Source organism: Anguilla rostrata, unplaced genomic scaffold, assembly GCF_018555375.3.
Source record: "Anguilla rostrata isolate EN2019 unplaced genomic scaffold, ASM1855537v3 scaf0971, whole genome shotgun sequence".
Lineage (NCBI taxonomy): Eukaryota > Metazoa > Chordata > Actinopteri > Anguilliformes > Anguillidae > Anguilla > Anguilla rostrata.
The window spans coordinates 4,044-19,653 of NW_026986330.1; the positions used below are offsets into that span (position 1 = coordinate 4,044).

Here is a 15,610-nt window from a genome sequence, read left to right on the forward strand (position 1 = left end):
GAGTCTGGAATGACAGCGCTCCGTGTTTTACACTCCTTCCACACTACGTTCACACAGCCTCTCTACCCTGGGCTCAAGTTAGGGTACATGTGACTGGCATTCTGGATGATCCTCTCTGTCCCCTGTGTATCTTTATGCCCTGTGCTCCAGCGTGTCCATATACATACAGTCCGCACTATGTTTTCTACACCCTCTACCTGGAATTGCCTACAAAAGTAATGTAAACTTCAGGATCTAGTCACTCTTAATGAATTTAAAGAAATTGTAAACCCCGTGGCATCAGAGTCTGTTCATAACCATAACCATTTTAAATCTTTCATTTGAATGTATTGCTCCTTTGTACAATCATTACATAGCATTTTTTGCGTGACTCTGGTCTTGATGAGAGTTTTCTTCTTGTGTCTGAACATACATGTACTGTCAATGAAGTGAGGATTAATTAAAACGTTTATTTTCTGAATCCAGCAGTTTTAACAGCTAATGCCCTCATTTAATGTTTGGTACTCTGAATATTGAACACAAATACATCAACAGTTAAAACACCTCACTTATCCAACATACAAATATATATATTTATTTTATTAGATTTAGTAATTATCTAAAAATATCAATTATTTATTAAATGGCCAAATTTGTTGATAGGTGTTGCAACCCGATGGATCAACCTTCATCAAAATGTGCAACACACAACCATCCATCCATCCATTTTCTATACCTGCTTATTCCTGATCAGGGTCGTGGGGGGTGGTGGAGCCTATCCCAGGCCCGGCCATCTATTAACCCATTTTAGGATATGGAATCCTATGAGTATATTTCAGTGTGAGGTTTGCATGGCCACCCTTGTTGACATACACACATATGCACACAAATACACAAACACACAAATAGGCACATCTGGCTACCCCCAGTTCCTGCTCACTGTGCCTTATTTCTAGTCCACACTGTGCTGAGCTTCTTGAAGTTTCCTAGAAATTAGAATAGGAATTAGAGTTCCCACAATACTGTTGCCCTTCTTGGCCAGGTATCTCTTGGAAATGAGATTTTAATCTCAATGGGACTAATATACACTGTCTACACCTTTATACAGTGTACATTATTGTGTTTTCAGTACCGTACAAAAGACAGAGGCCACTATTTTGTTTATTCAATTTCCAGTCAAATCAGCCAGAGCAAATAATTTTTTTTAGTTTCACACAATTATGTAGGAAACAGATATTTAACAGAAAATAAATGAAAAGCCTCCACCACAACATATAGTATCAAATCTATCAGTATTTGCCCACTTTTTCTTTTGTGTACCCTCGTACCACCTCATACCATACCACTTAAAAGTTTTTATCTATGAGTGATAGGAGAAAAAAAAACTCAAGTTTCACTCTTGCGTCATATCGGAAAAAATCCACAGGTGTTTGTGTCCATTCTCAAAACTGAAACCTGAATGCAAGAAAACTAATGGCAAAATCCAAATTGGAAAGATGTTGATTGTTCAAGTATCCAAGCCTCTGAGGCAGCAGTTGGTAGGTGTACCTCGGGCATCAATTACAGCAGCTTTGAGTCTTTTTGATAACAAGCTTACCAGTTCCTGCTACACAGAAGCATAACTATGATGTCACAATGTCACCGCCAACCACCATGCAGTAGGAGTGGTGTTCGCTGGGCAATGCCCTGTATTCAGTTTGCACTTCGGTTTCGCGTTCGGTTTTCCTGTTTAAATATTTGCTTGAGATTTACTGTTGGACTCAGGGGCATTTTCTTTGTTGATGACCTGTGTATACAAGCAGGTTATTGCCTGAATTTAAATTTACAAGTGCACAATATTCATGAATATTAATGAAAATTTTATACTGAAACAATTTGATTTTCATAAAACTGTACAACATTCCTACACTAACCCTGCTGGTTTTTGGACCTCTTTATTTTGTTCTCTATAAACTGTAGAATTCCTTCTTATTTTTTCCATCTCATCTCACTGACATAAATCAGTTTCTTTTTCTGTGTAACATTTCTGATTGTTCTCTCTGACTCTTCTCTCATTTTCTCTTCCTTGACGTGTATCTGTTGGGTGTATTTTTTATCCTTACCAAGGCAACCATTTTTTCTCCTTTGCTTTGACCTCATTCTCTAACTTCGTCAGCCTCTCCTCCCCTTGCCTAATCTTTTCCTCAGTCGCCTTCCTCTTTTCTTCCTCCTCTGCTCTGAACTTTTTCTCAGCTTCCATTGTCTTCTCTTCTATGGTCTTTCTCACAGTCTCCTTCATTCTCTCTTCCTGTTTTCTGATCTCGCTATCATACATCATTTTATCTTCCCAAATTTTTAATGCAATCAGCATTTCAGGATTTAAGTTTTTGCTTTGTTCTCTATGAGCTCCAAAATTCCTCTTCACTTCCTCCATCTCTTCTCTCATTTCTCTTTCATACGTCTGTCTGCGTTTCAGTGCAATCTCTTTGGTCTCTCTCTCAGTGTCCTTCCTCTTTCTCTCCTCCTCTGCTCTGATCTCTCTCTCAGTGTCCTTCCTCTTTCTCTCCTCCTCTGCTCTGATCTCTCTCTCAGTGTCCTTCCTCTTTCTCTCCTCCTCTGCTCTGATCTCTCTCTCAGCCTCCTCCCTCTTTCTTTCCTCCTCTGCTCTGATCTTTTTTGCAGTCTCCTCCCTCTTTCTATCTTCCTCTGCTCTGATCTCTCTCTCAGTCTCCTTCCTCTTTCTCTCCTCCTCTTCTCTGATCTCTCGCTCAGTCTCCTTCCTCTTTCTCTCTTCCTCTGTTCTGATCTCTCGCTTAGTCTTCTCCCTCTTTCTCTTTTCCTCTGCTCTGATCTCTTGCTCAGCCTCCTCCCTCTTTCTCTCTTCCTCTGCTCTGATCTTTCGCTCAGTCTCCTCCCTCTTTCTTATTTCCTTTACTTCTATATTTTGGATTTTGTGTTTTCCAAATACCACTGTTATCACTACAGTAAGAATTACTCCAATTAGTACCATTAGTACAGCTTTAAATTGAGCTGAATTACTTGTCTCCTTCCTCTTTCTGTCCTCCTCTGCTCTGATCTCTCTCTCAGACTCCTCCCTCTTTCTCTCTTCCTCTGTTCTGATCTTTCTCTCAGACTCCTCTCTCTTTCTCTTCTCCTCTGCTCTGATCTCTCTCTCAGACTCTTTTCTCTTTCTCTCTTCCTCTGCTCTGATCTCTCTCTCAGACTTCTCTCTCTTTCTCTCCTCCTCTGCTTGTATTTGTCTTTGAACCTGTTGGATCATCATAGTGGCATGATGGTATCCTGTCATTTTGAATAGCACTGCTTCAATCTTCTCCAGCAGCTCTGTAACCTGAGTGCGGTTGTTCTTGTCTTTGTTGTTGAAGACGTGATATCCGCCGCCACAGCTATTGATTATTTCCTGAAGACCAATGCTTTTTCTCAGAAACTCCTCCACTGGTGTACTCAGCTTATCTCCTCCAGTGAAGAGCACCATTGAGTACTGCAAAGCATCTCCTCCAAAGTTCTCCTGGATCCATTTTGGAGTGTCCCTCTCTTCCACCGTGAACCTCCCAAGTCTGATCACTACCAGGAACAAGTGGTTGATGCTTTCTACCATTTCACACTTGATTTTATCATTAGAAAGATATATGTCAAAGATCCCAGGTGTGTCTATCACAGTAACATTCCTCCCTGCCACCACCCCACTATGTGTCTCACACTTTAAGGTCACTGCCACAGGGGAAAACACCTGTTTAAAGACTTCTCTCCCCAGGATGGTGTTTCCAGTTGCACTTTTTCCTGCTCCACTCTTGCCTACCAGCACAATCCTCAGATCATGAGATGCTGGTCTCCTTCCAGACTCTGTGGAAAAATACAGTCATTACAGTGCAGGAGTCATTCATCATATCTCAAGACTGAGATTATAGTAGCCTACAACAGCATAACGATTACTGTGAAATAAAGAATGAAGATCGCTGAGAGAGAAAGAGAGAAAGAACAAGAGAGAGAGAGGACAAGAGAGACCGTCTCAATCCCTTCCATTCTGAACATAATTTCTAATCCAAATTTTCTAAAATTATATTTGCTTATCACAATTATTTATGCAGCTCTGTTCTCTGGGAACCCCTTGGGTACAAATTTGTAATTACCTTTTGGAGTACAAATGATGAACAAGAGTGTCATGGCCAGGACACACCCAAAGGTTATATAAATGGGTAAGCCTTTTATCCATGACTCCTTCTGAAAGATACTGGTTGGTTTGCACACTGGAAAACAGAAAGAATCATTAGGTCAAAGAAATTATGTCATAGACTGACAAATTAACAGAGCAGCATTAAGTACTGAAAGCACTAAATATGGCAAGGAATTTCAAGGGGGGCTATTGTTGACTTTATTTTGTTTATTAAATGGATGAACTGTTCGACAATGGCAGTACTTATAAACTCGCTATTTGGCGTAGTTGTCATGTATCATCTAATAATAAATCTAGGACACGGAGTTTGTTGTTTCCACTCATATTTTGGTTGCAGGAACACTGACTGTCGGAACTGATCTCAGGATGCCGTCATGCTGGCCACAAGGGAGCTTGCGCGAAGGGGTTAAACAGTACTTATGTATAGCCATTAATGTGATGTACTGTACTATAACATTTGTAGTTAATTTCAAATCGTTAATGATGGTAACTGTACCATATATAGTTGGAGTACTCTCTAGATGACTTCATTGTTTTTCCTGTAAGGTCAAAGGTATTTTAATGCTGTGACTACATCATCAAGTGTTTTCCAAATTTAACAAAATTGTAGCATACTTGCAGTTTTGCATACTGTGAAGTGCATTCTAGGAAGTATAGCTGGAAGATCGCACTGTACAAGTACGCAGAACACAAGCATGTATAATGGAACAAAGCTCTTGATTTGCTGAGGAGTGACGCCGTTGCCATAGGACCAATTCCTGCAGCATGCTGAACTGGAGGGCAAGAGTCGATGCAACAACATAACAGGACATTGAGTTTTTATTTTATTTCATTTTTTCAATTTTATTTAATGTATCCCCTTTTCTTTGTTTTGTTTTGTTTGTCTGCTTTCACAGGTCCCCCCTTAGTGGCTTGTTACAATGATTATTTAGTTTTGGGGTATTTTAACCCCTTAGCACACGTGCCAAATCTGGCGAATCCTTGCCCATTTAGGGGGTGCCCTATTTAAAGCTTTATAACTCCAGATGTGAACACCACAGAGACTTGAAAAATGGCTTAAATGAAGCAAGACATTTGTACCATTTAAAATACTAGCTTAGATTATTTCTTCCAAAATTATAAGTATAAAGTAAAGTGCTACAAATGCAATTGTTTAGGCAAAAAATCTAAAATGAATTTGCTCTTTTTTAGTTTGCAGCGAAATACTGGGAGATTGCATATATACAGCAGGTTGAAGTATAAAAATCCTGGATCAAAAACCTCTTGACCACAAGTTCATAAATCTAAGAGTGGATATGTAAAACTACTAAAGACCTATGAAGCAAAAACTAAGCAGTGTACCCAGCATCTCCAAATCTACCCAAAATGTCTAAATTATGTATTTCTGTAAATCACAACAAATTCACGTATTTCACAAAAAAATCAACTGTTTTGACTCAAGAAACTCACTTTTGCATAATTTTCAAGTGGGAATTATAAGCTTTCCATCAGTACAGTGGTCTAAAATATCTAGGGGTGCAGAAACATATCGAAAATCTCTTCAAAAATGAATAAAATGCTTTTTGTCCATTATTAAGCATATAAATGAGCCCCTTATAAAGGTTTAAGATGAAACATTGCTGTCAGATTAAAAGATAATACAAAAATATTGTCACACAATGCGGTACAGTAACTAAATGTGTAATAATTAACTCTTGTATGTTTCTTGTACTCTACAGTCACATTGTGCTCTACATTAAAACGATATTCAACTGTCCACCACATTTTGGCAGTGTTCCTCATGTCACATCAAGTGCATGAAACACAAATCGTACTGAACTACCAACGAATGCTTATGTTACAGTATGAAATATTCTCATTATAAAATACCACTAACCTATTTAAAGTCACTAAATTTCAAAAACAACGTATATAACTGAAATATTTTGAGCAGTAACACAGTATCAGAGTCCATCAGCAAACATAGCCATGCTATGAAGTTCTCAAGAATTCATGAACTTTGAATTTTCCAAGAAATATGAAACTTGTAAATTATGTTTTTCCGGGTGCAGTGTCTTTTACTGCTGCCACAGAGAGAATGCGTAATGCAGCGATAATTATTCACAATTTTCGGTTACACTGGGCTATAAAACACTATCAAAAAAGTAATATAGGGCATATTATACAATGTTAGAAAACCTACGGTCACCTACTGCATAAATTAAGTGTCAAGGCTGTACTAAAAAGGGAGACAACACCATAAACAATACGTGTGGTATTACGCACAGCTATTTTGGATGGTATCCCGGTATCACAAATGAACGTATCTTCAACAAACGGATTTTTGAAGATAATAAATGCTCATTGAACCATGAAAGAAACATCTTTACATGTAAAACCAAAGGTAAGATTTTATAATTATTCCATATTTAGTCACAGATATTTATAGTAGAATGTCATAATATAATTCTACTATAATCTAATGTTTATTTCAGTGTTCAGTGAGAAGCTTTTTTCACAGCTGTACTGGCATACCTTCGACTATTGTAGACTTTAACTTGTTGCAATGACGGAATACAAATTGTTAGTGATGAAAGAATGTTTTTATGAATGCCCAGATAGACACTATTGTCCAATGTGTCGTGGGTGGGAGGTGTAGTTGCAGATGAAACTGCAGGGAGGGGGTTCTTAGTAAATGGAGGACAGGCGTGACAACGGTGGCATTTAGAAACTTCGTCTTCGGCATAGTTGTCCTGAATTGTCTAGTAATAAAATTAGAACACAGAGTTTGTGTTTTAAACTCATAGTTTGGTTGCAGGAGCACTGAATGTCTGAGTTGAACAATCTCATACCACCAGCGTCATGGCCACTAGGGGTTTGCACCAACAATGTCTCATCTGAAATTTGGTGTCTCCTGCTGCAGTGTCCCTATCATTGCACTGGGGCATAGGAGTTTATTTCACCAGAGGGAAGATCACTCCCTATTGGCCCATCAGTACCTCCAGCAGCAACTTAGTTTTCCCAGGATGGCTCCCAACCAAGTAATAACCAAACCCACAACTGCTTAGCTTCAGCCACTCAGTAGTACGAAGGTACATGGTAGTATGGCTGTAGGCAATATATTTTATAAGTACAAAGTGTAGTTTAATTTTTAAATTATATTTTGTACTTACAATTGATATTGTTTCACTCTTGGCATTTTGACCGAGTTTAATGTTAGCTATACTGCTAATGGTAGCCTACCTACTGTCACTGACTGAGTTGACAGAGCGAGTGTAACATTAGCTAGTTAAGGCGTGCAGTGGGGGCATGGGTGAGCGATGCTTCTGTGGTCTGTAACTTCCTTTTCGAAAGACCAGATGGTGGTGGATATTTCAGTGGATATTACAATTAGAAGCTCAGACATGGTATTTTAAAGTGGCAGCAAAATCGGTGTTGCTATTCAGTCCCGTAGGTACATTACTGGTTGAATGGGCACCAGTGTCATAGTGCTACCAGGTTTCCACAACAATTCCAATTACTCAGCTTCAGTGTTTGAATTACGGGCAGATTTGGGGGGGTCTGACCCCCATAATTAAGACTTGGACCCCCCCCCCCCCAAACGAGGTAAAAACAACAGGTCAGGTGCGTCTAAACATTTATATATCCTTCTTACCTGTAATCGTAAATATTACAGTATATTTCCCATCAGTGGCATCACTAAGGTTGGTGTCTAGTGACGCCACTGATGGGAAATATATCTCCATTGTATCCTATATATATACTGAAGCAATGCAGGTTGAGTACCTTGCTCAAGGGCACAACGGCACGGTCCTACAGGGAAATCGAGCGTGCGACCTTTAGGTTACAAGACCTCCTTACTCATACTATACTGCCACAATGAGCTAATGTGCTGGAGACATCAAGCTACAATGCAGAAGACATCGAGCTAACATGTAGAAAGAGCTAACATTAAAGGAAAGCATTTTGAAAGGCAAAGTGGTGGCTACTGAACTGTGAGAACTTTAGGGTGTTCAATGTACAATGAAACATCTTATTTGGGTTTTCATAAAGATTATTTTGATTTGTGAAACATTATGTTACATCTTGACTTTCAGTGCAGAATAAATGGCAAAATGCATTATGACTAGTTTATTCATATGTTGGCTAATACCACTATGATGCCATATTCTGGCTTAATGTGTGCATTTCAGCCTATTTCTGCAAACATACTTCCAGACTAAGGAACATCTAGCCTGAACATTTTCAGTTCAATCTAGTAAATTAGTTCAATACAAACTCTTTGGAATTTCCACACAAATTTCTGGCCTCCTCAGGTAAATAAAACTGACTCGCTCTGTTTTAAACAGAGTGAAAAATGTAAAGGTTAGTTCACTTTTTACAGTTCATTAATATTATTTCTTGTTTAGTGTAACAGATATATTAGCTTCTACACTTTATAAAAGAACACAGAGTGATTTTTCTTTTCTTTGATTAAAGGCAGACAGTACTTACTCCTTTCTTGTTTCTGGCAATTTTGGTGCAGAGATTGAGCATCTGCCACTGGTGACTGTGGGAAAATGCAGAAACACTTTAAACCACTGGAGACTGTATTGCATGGACATCACTAGTGAAGAGGAGTGACTGGGTGTGTACAGAATCTACAGGTCTGGTGAATGTGGGAATACAAGACAGGCACAGGCAGCTTCAGGAGAATAAGTGTTAGAATGACCTGTGTCTCAACCTGCTCTGAAGCCGTAGAGATTGAATGATGTTTTGCTTCTTTCTGGATACAGGGGTTCGAGACCAAGTCTTCAGTGATCTCCTCTAGTTTATGGCCCTGCAGTGCTTCTGCAGTGTAATGGTCTCTGATGTGAGCTTCACAGTAGAAGGCAGAGCAAGTCTGACAGAACTTCACAGCTCTGGCCTTTTCCTCACGGCAGACGTCACAGGTTGTGTCTCCAGATCTCTTTGGGGAATGCAGGTGCAGATGGGTTTCTACCAGGCCAGTCCAATTTCTGACACTGGAGTGAAAATTCTTATTATAAGAATATCATAATCTTATAATCACAAGGTTTTGAATGCACGTATGGATAAATGAAAGAGGATGCCTACTGGCTTCCTATGAACTGAAATTGTGTATGAAGTGATTTCTCAGTGAATCTTACACTAAAATGCCATGTAGTGCAAGCTTGGATTCTTCAAGCCAATAAGAGTCATAGCATCAGCCAGTAGCATATGCTCTTCCTCAATTCATAAGACTATTTAATTTCACTCCTTGATGACCACTAACAGTGTAAAAGTTATGCAGGGTATAAATCTTTTAAAATACAATTTCTAAATCATATCATAATGTGATTCATAATTTTACTTCACTTCAGTATTCATAGATGAGCAGAGCCACATCACACTGTAGACCAGGTACAGTGTGACTCACCTCGATTCCATGGGCTCAGTCACCTTGCTCAAATCTGGTGGGATACCCTTGGAATGGTCAGTCTGCATTGACAGAGCACTGGGCACAGGTGAGTGAGATCCCACTACCCTGGATGGAGCATAGCATAGAATAGCATATTCATTAATAAATTCATTAATAATAAATGTATATATGTGAGCTGTCCTGGTGGAAATATAATGATTTGAATTGCTGTTCAAAGAGTCAATAAACGCCTCACTTTATTTAAAAATCTCAATGAGGTTTTTAAAGTATTTTTGGATGACCTCAAAAAGAGGACAAACACTATCAGCACAAACTTGTCGGTAGATTCAACAAAAACATTTACCTGCACATCTAATTTGATCCAGAAATCAATTTGTCATCCAAAACAAAAACTATCATGGCAGCCATTAATGAGGGGAAAAGTCATTTTATTTTATTTATATACAAATACTCATATCAATAGGTAAGAGTTCTGAAGTATATCCTATATTCCATCCTATCCATTTTCTAACCACTTAGTCCAGATCAGGGTCGCAATGACAACTGGGGAAGAAAAGCAGCCCAGATACCCCTCTCCCCTCCAACTTCTGCCAAGTCATCCCAGGGCATCCCAAGACGATCCTAGACGAGCCATTGGATATAATCTCTCTAGTATGTCCCAGGTCAACCCCTGGGTCTCCTCCCAGGTGGCTGTGTCTGGAAGACCTCCAAAGTGAGGCGTCAAGGATTTATCTTTATCAGATGCCTGAACCAGCTGAGCTGACTCCTTTCAATGCAGAGTAGCAGGGCTTCTACTTTGAGGTCCTCCCGGGTAGCTGAGCTGTTCACCCTATCAAAGAGAATAAGTCCGGCCACCCACCGGAGAAACCCCATTTTCAACCACTTGTATTGGCTATCTCACTCTTTTGGTCACTACCCATAGCTTGTGACCATAGGTGAGAGTAGGGACAAAGATCGACTTGTAAATTAAGACCCTTGCCTTTCAACATCGCTCCTTCTTCACCAACACCGTCCAAAACACTGTCTGCATTACTGCGGCTGGTGCACCTAAATGGCGGTCAATTTCTGAATCCCTCTTTCCTACACACGTGAATAAACCCGAGATTGCTCCCACCTTATTTGAAGGGGGCAAGCCATCTTTTTCTGGGAGAAGACCATGACCACAGACTTGGTGGTGCCGATCCTCATCTTGACTGCATCACACTCAGCTGCAAACCACTTTAGTGCATATCGAAGGTACACCCTTGGTGGAGTCCAACACCCACTTTGAATAAGCTTGACTTGATGCTGAGAATGCGAACACAACACTTGCTCCAAGTATACAGGGACAAACTGTCTCGCAAAAGCAACCCTGGCACACTGTACTCCCGCAGCACCTCCCACAAGATACCCCACAGAAAATGGTTATATGCCTTATCCAAATCCAGGAAACACAAGTAGACTGGATAGGCAAACTCCTATGCCTTTTCAAATATCTGCAATAGGGTAAAAGGCTAGTCTGCTGTTCCACGGCCTGGATGAAACCTGCATTGTTCCTCCCAAATCTGAGGTCTGATTATCGGTCATAACCTCCTTTCCGGCACCTTGGCATAGACTTTCCCAGGAACACAGTTGGAACACACCCTCCAGTTCCCTTTCCTAAAGATGGGGACCACCACCCGGGTCTGCCACTTTCGTGCGACATGAGGATTTGTGTCAGCCATGACATGCCAACAGCATCCAGAGCCTACAACATTTCTGTACAAATCTTGTCCACCCCTGGTGCTCTTTCACAGAAGGTCACTCCAACCACCCCAGCTACTTCTGCCACATAGACCCCTTCCTAGTTAGTCGCCTTGTCGTGGTGGAAAGGTATTTGCAAGGTTTTATGAAGACAGCTATGTGGACGGGGGCTTCTGTCCCCTGGTAGGGTCTCTTAAGGTGAACAGGTCTTGGGTGAATATCCAGACAAACATGATCTAATAGACCCCAACTGAATGGTGAACAATAATACAGTGATGTTCACCCTGCCCAGAATAGGGCTACCAGGACCCATCCCTGGGGCCAGGTTTGGGGTAGTCTCCGCAGATGTGCGCATGGTGGTTGGGCTTAGCTCAAAAAGATTACATGGGATCACAATGTGGACAATGTCCGTCGGGCAAGGGACGGGAGTGGAGTAGTCCTGGACGTTATTTGCACAGATAGCAGAAACTAACTCTTAGCAAGTGGAATATATCCTGTTTTATGTTGAATTCATACCTTGTTCTGAATTTATCGTCAATTATATTTAGTCCTCAATATGGATTGACAAACATACAACTCTAGGACTGAAATGTACTTCTCAGTCCAAGTGTGCAATAAGGGGCTTTAATCAGGGCCTTGGGTTTCTCCATACATTTACATGAATAGTAAAAATAATTGTATTTGAATTAATTGTAATAATTATCATCATGTAATAATTATCATCATCCAGTTGCACAACTTTGAGAAAAAAATCTATTTTATATACCTTTGCCTATACTGAGTGTAACGTGTGTGTGTGTGCGTGTGTGTGTGTCAAAAGCAATAGGCCTGATTTGTTTGCTGAGATGTGTTTAAGCAAGCAATGGAAGAATTTAAAATAAGGAACCTGCCTGTTCAGAGCATGGGGAACTAGAGATGGAAAAACACTTTAGAAAAACAAAGAAAACTTGCGAAATGCTGTGCTGTTTATGAACGTTAAGGTAATTGAAAATAATTAATTGTGTGTGTGTATATATATATATATATATATATATATATATATATATGCAGTTACTCACCTCATGCCCACAGGGTATCTGGCTTCATTTGATGTTCCCTTTTCAGACTCATCTTCCCCCAAAACGTGGCTGATTTCAGAGATACTGTCCTCCTCCTCTCCATGGCTCATTTTGAAGTGTAAGCCAGATCCTAGGCGGTCATCTACCAATGGCGTACTGTTAACAGAAAAGGCCTTATTCTACCCCTTAGTTACTGAACACATAATAAACGGATGGAACTTTTGCATCTTTGAATGATCAATGCACCAATGTGATAAAATACAGCCTGTAGGCTCATAATGGTCATGTAACATAGTCATGTTTCAATTGATTACCTTCAATTACCTTCTGACTGATACCCAGGGGTTAAATTGGGGGTGGACGCAGGTGGACAGCGTCCATCCACCTTTGGTAAATAAATAAATAATTTTGACCCGGCAGTTTTACAAATAACTATGACAATCCAGTCCATTATTCGTAGGCTCCAGTCCATGTGTTCCCTCTAGCCAGTTACTCGCTCAACCAATCAAAAATCCGAAGAAAAAAAACTCAGGAGGAACAGTCGTTTATATAGACAGGCACAGAAAGAAAAATATTGTTGATTGTCTTGATTGTTTGGAAGCGGACGCGGTAGGTAATTTCATTAACATGTAATTTCATCTATGCAATGTTATAAAAAGAGATGAATAAACAGCCCCCATGAACACGGGCTATTATTAACGGCACCGTTGATTGCTTGAGCAAAATCAGCAGGTTGCTGGTCAGCAGCTAAGCTAGGATTGAATATTTCCCACATAACGTTTTATTCAGCGGCGACTGGTGAGCTGAAAATCGGTGGGGCGCAAAAATATCCTTTAAACTAATCATTGATCTCAACCTGTTTTCGTTCAAATGGCAAGCCTAACACACAGCATCTTCATACCGTGTTAGGGGGATTAAATCATAAATTGATTTAATGATGTCCAGTTACTTCTCAAAAATACGAAGTAACAATGGGCAAGCACCAGCTATAATAATCGCAGGGATTCAAGCAATTCGTTTCACAATTCCCTAGTGGGGTTACAAAGTTAAATTATGTATTTTTACAAATTTTCAAAATTGCATTTGTTCCAAGTTGCACCCCACAGCACAACTACCTGAGCCCAACATCAGTCTGCTCATCAGTTTAACTTTCACTCTGTTTCTAATCGGTGCCATATTAGCCAGTAAACACAAACCCAATAATAAACAAACACAGAGCGGAAGTTAACTTCGGGCCAAGCGCATAACCTTGGCAATGTGCGTGCATCCAATGAAAGCATCTATAAGCCACAACTAGAATACACCCATCTGGCCATGCCCGGGGTTGAACCACCAACCTTCCAACCTCTACCTCCAAGCCACTCCAAGTAAAAAAACATAGTGTATTTAAAATGTACTTTAAGTATACTTCCAATTTATGTAATTAAGATGTACTTCAGTGTACTTAAAATAAGTATATTAAATCACATATGCTTATAGGGCCATTTAAGTATAGCCTACTTATAAAAAGTATACTTTGTTTTCTCTGGATAGCATACTTTCTGAAAGTATACTTCACTTACCTAAAATCTATTATAGTATACTTGAAAAGTGCACTTTATTTTAATCCTGGTAAATTATCATTAATATTAAATTATAATTATATTAATAACATACTTACTGAAAGTTTACTTTATTTTAATTAATTTAATTAAGTGTACTTTAGTATCGTTTTTTGAAAGTGCACTTTTATATGATTTTACTGAATTATATTTGAAGTATACTATACCACTTTGTTTCCATTCCTGGAAAATGTAGTTCTGTTATCACCTATTCAGCTAAATGCATATCCACTGTAGAGCCCATTTGCCCTGTTTAATTGTATTGCTATAATTGTATTGTTAGTTTGTCTATAATTGTCAATCATGGCTCTATGTATTTAATTTAATTATATGTATATGAATTAATTCATTAATTAATTTGACAATTTAAAAACTAAATTTCATAGCAGGTAGGAATCCTTTAAAAATTCATATATAAGTATATCAATATTGTTTGTGTTATTCATTAGAGCATAATAAAGTTCCGTGTTTTTCCTTCTAGACCAGTGTACTAAATGGTACCAGAATATTAACTATAGCCGCGTTTCCACCAAAATTACCCGGAACTTTCAGTCCCAGGAACTAATTTACCAGGAACTAAAAGGTTCCTTCAGCCAATGGTTGTCTGCGTTTCTAAAGTACCGCGAAGATTAGGCAAATTAGCCCACTGACGTATGAAAAAGCGACGTTGTCGTCGGTCCATCTGTCATATGATTTCTTCTGTAACCCCATACTACCACCGAAGTAGCCTACATTATTTTCTAATAACCGGGACAGCCTGGAGGGGTTTATTCCACTTATATACAACGGGTTACCAACAATGACTATATATGGTTACTTTTGTATTTATTGATTTTCATATATCCTCTCAAACACATTCATTATGTTTTTATGCGAACATTCGCTTTCATGTCTTGACATCCGAAGCGACAGAATGCATTCACATTTATATGTATAACTGGCAACAACAGCAGAAAACATGCACACGTTGTAAACAACTTGCTGTTTGATTACTTTCTCGTCGTCAATTCCATATAGGCTAATCGCAAAATGACAAGAATAGAACGAAAACTCGGACTTGCGTGAAAATGTAAATTAGTAGTGGTACAGCCACTGTTTGCTTTCCTTAGAAGTTACTGCTAGCCGAGCAGCAAAGTGTGCCCTCCAGATGCGAACCATGCACCATAAATTAGTCCATAGTCTTCCTGGTCTTTTCGTGGAATTGAAAAATGGCAGTAAAATTGAGAAAAATTACGGCAGTCTGAAAAAGCTAAAGGGACGATTACTAGAATTAACCTGTTATTTTACCCTGACAAAAAGTGCGGAAGGTGATTTCCAGTTTGCTTGTACTGTATCACCAATGTTAATTACGCAGAACTACCGCATACCTCACATAACTGTATCAAACGTTTTGAGTCAATTACAATGGGCTATCAAAGAAAATCCAGAAGAAAATATTCGGCAACCGAATTAATCTGTTTGAATGTTTTAGTACGTAATATGCTGTCCCAGCACGAATGCTTAGCACTTTATAAAACGAATACTAAAGCAAGAAAAGAGCAGAAGAGCACACGTTATAATTCCAAGAAGTTGGCAGGCTATAACCAAAAGTAGGCTACTGCGCCGCATAACATACAAGTTTGATTTGAAGTTATTATGAAAATAAATCGGTTTGCGCCTGCATATTTTTAAACATGGCGCC

At 39.3% G+C, this 15,610-nt stretch overlaps 1 protein-coding gene across 1 annotated transcript; it reads right to left on the reverse strand.

Annotated features, from left to right (window-relative positions):
• Nucleotides 1-1,122: 1,122 nt before the first annotated feature.
• On the reverse strand, nt 1,123-12,473 carry LOC135246920 (uncharacterized). Its single transcript, XM_064320184.1, has 6 exons — nt 12,329-12,473; nt 9,546-9,653; nt 8,841-9,132; nt 8,624-8,678; nt 4,107-4,223; nt 1,123-3,819 (listed from the first exon to the last, which is right to left on the reverse strand). The coding sequence occupies exons 1-6, from the start codon at nt 12,436-12,438 to the stop codon at nt 2,078-2,080; spliced, it is 2,424 nt and encodes an 807-aa protein (XP_064176254.1). The 5' UTR covers nt 12,439-12,473; the 3' UTR covers nt 1,123-2,077.
• Nucleotides 12,474-15,610: the final 3,137 nt, after the last annotated feature.

Bases quoted from the DNA above. Each gene is read 5' to 3' on its own strand.
- LOC135246920 (XM_064320184.1), bottom strand. From the start codon at position 12,438: ATGAGCCATGGAGAGGAGGAGGACAGTATCTCTGAAATCAGCCACGTT. The intron at 9,654-12,328 runs GTGAGTAACTGC...TGCTCCATCCAG, and splicing joins AGATACCCTGTGGGCATGAG to GGTAGTGGGATCTCACTCAC. The intron at 3,820-4,106 runs GTAATTACAAAT...ATTTTTCCACAG, and splicing joins CATCATTTGTACTCCAAAAG to AGTCTGGAAGGAGACCAGCA.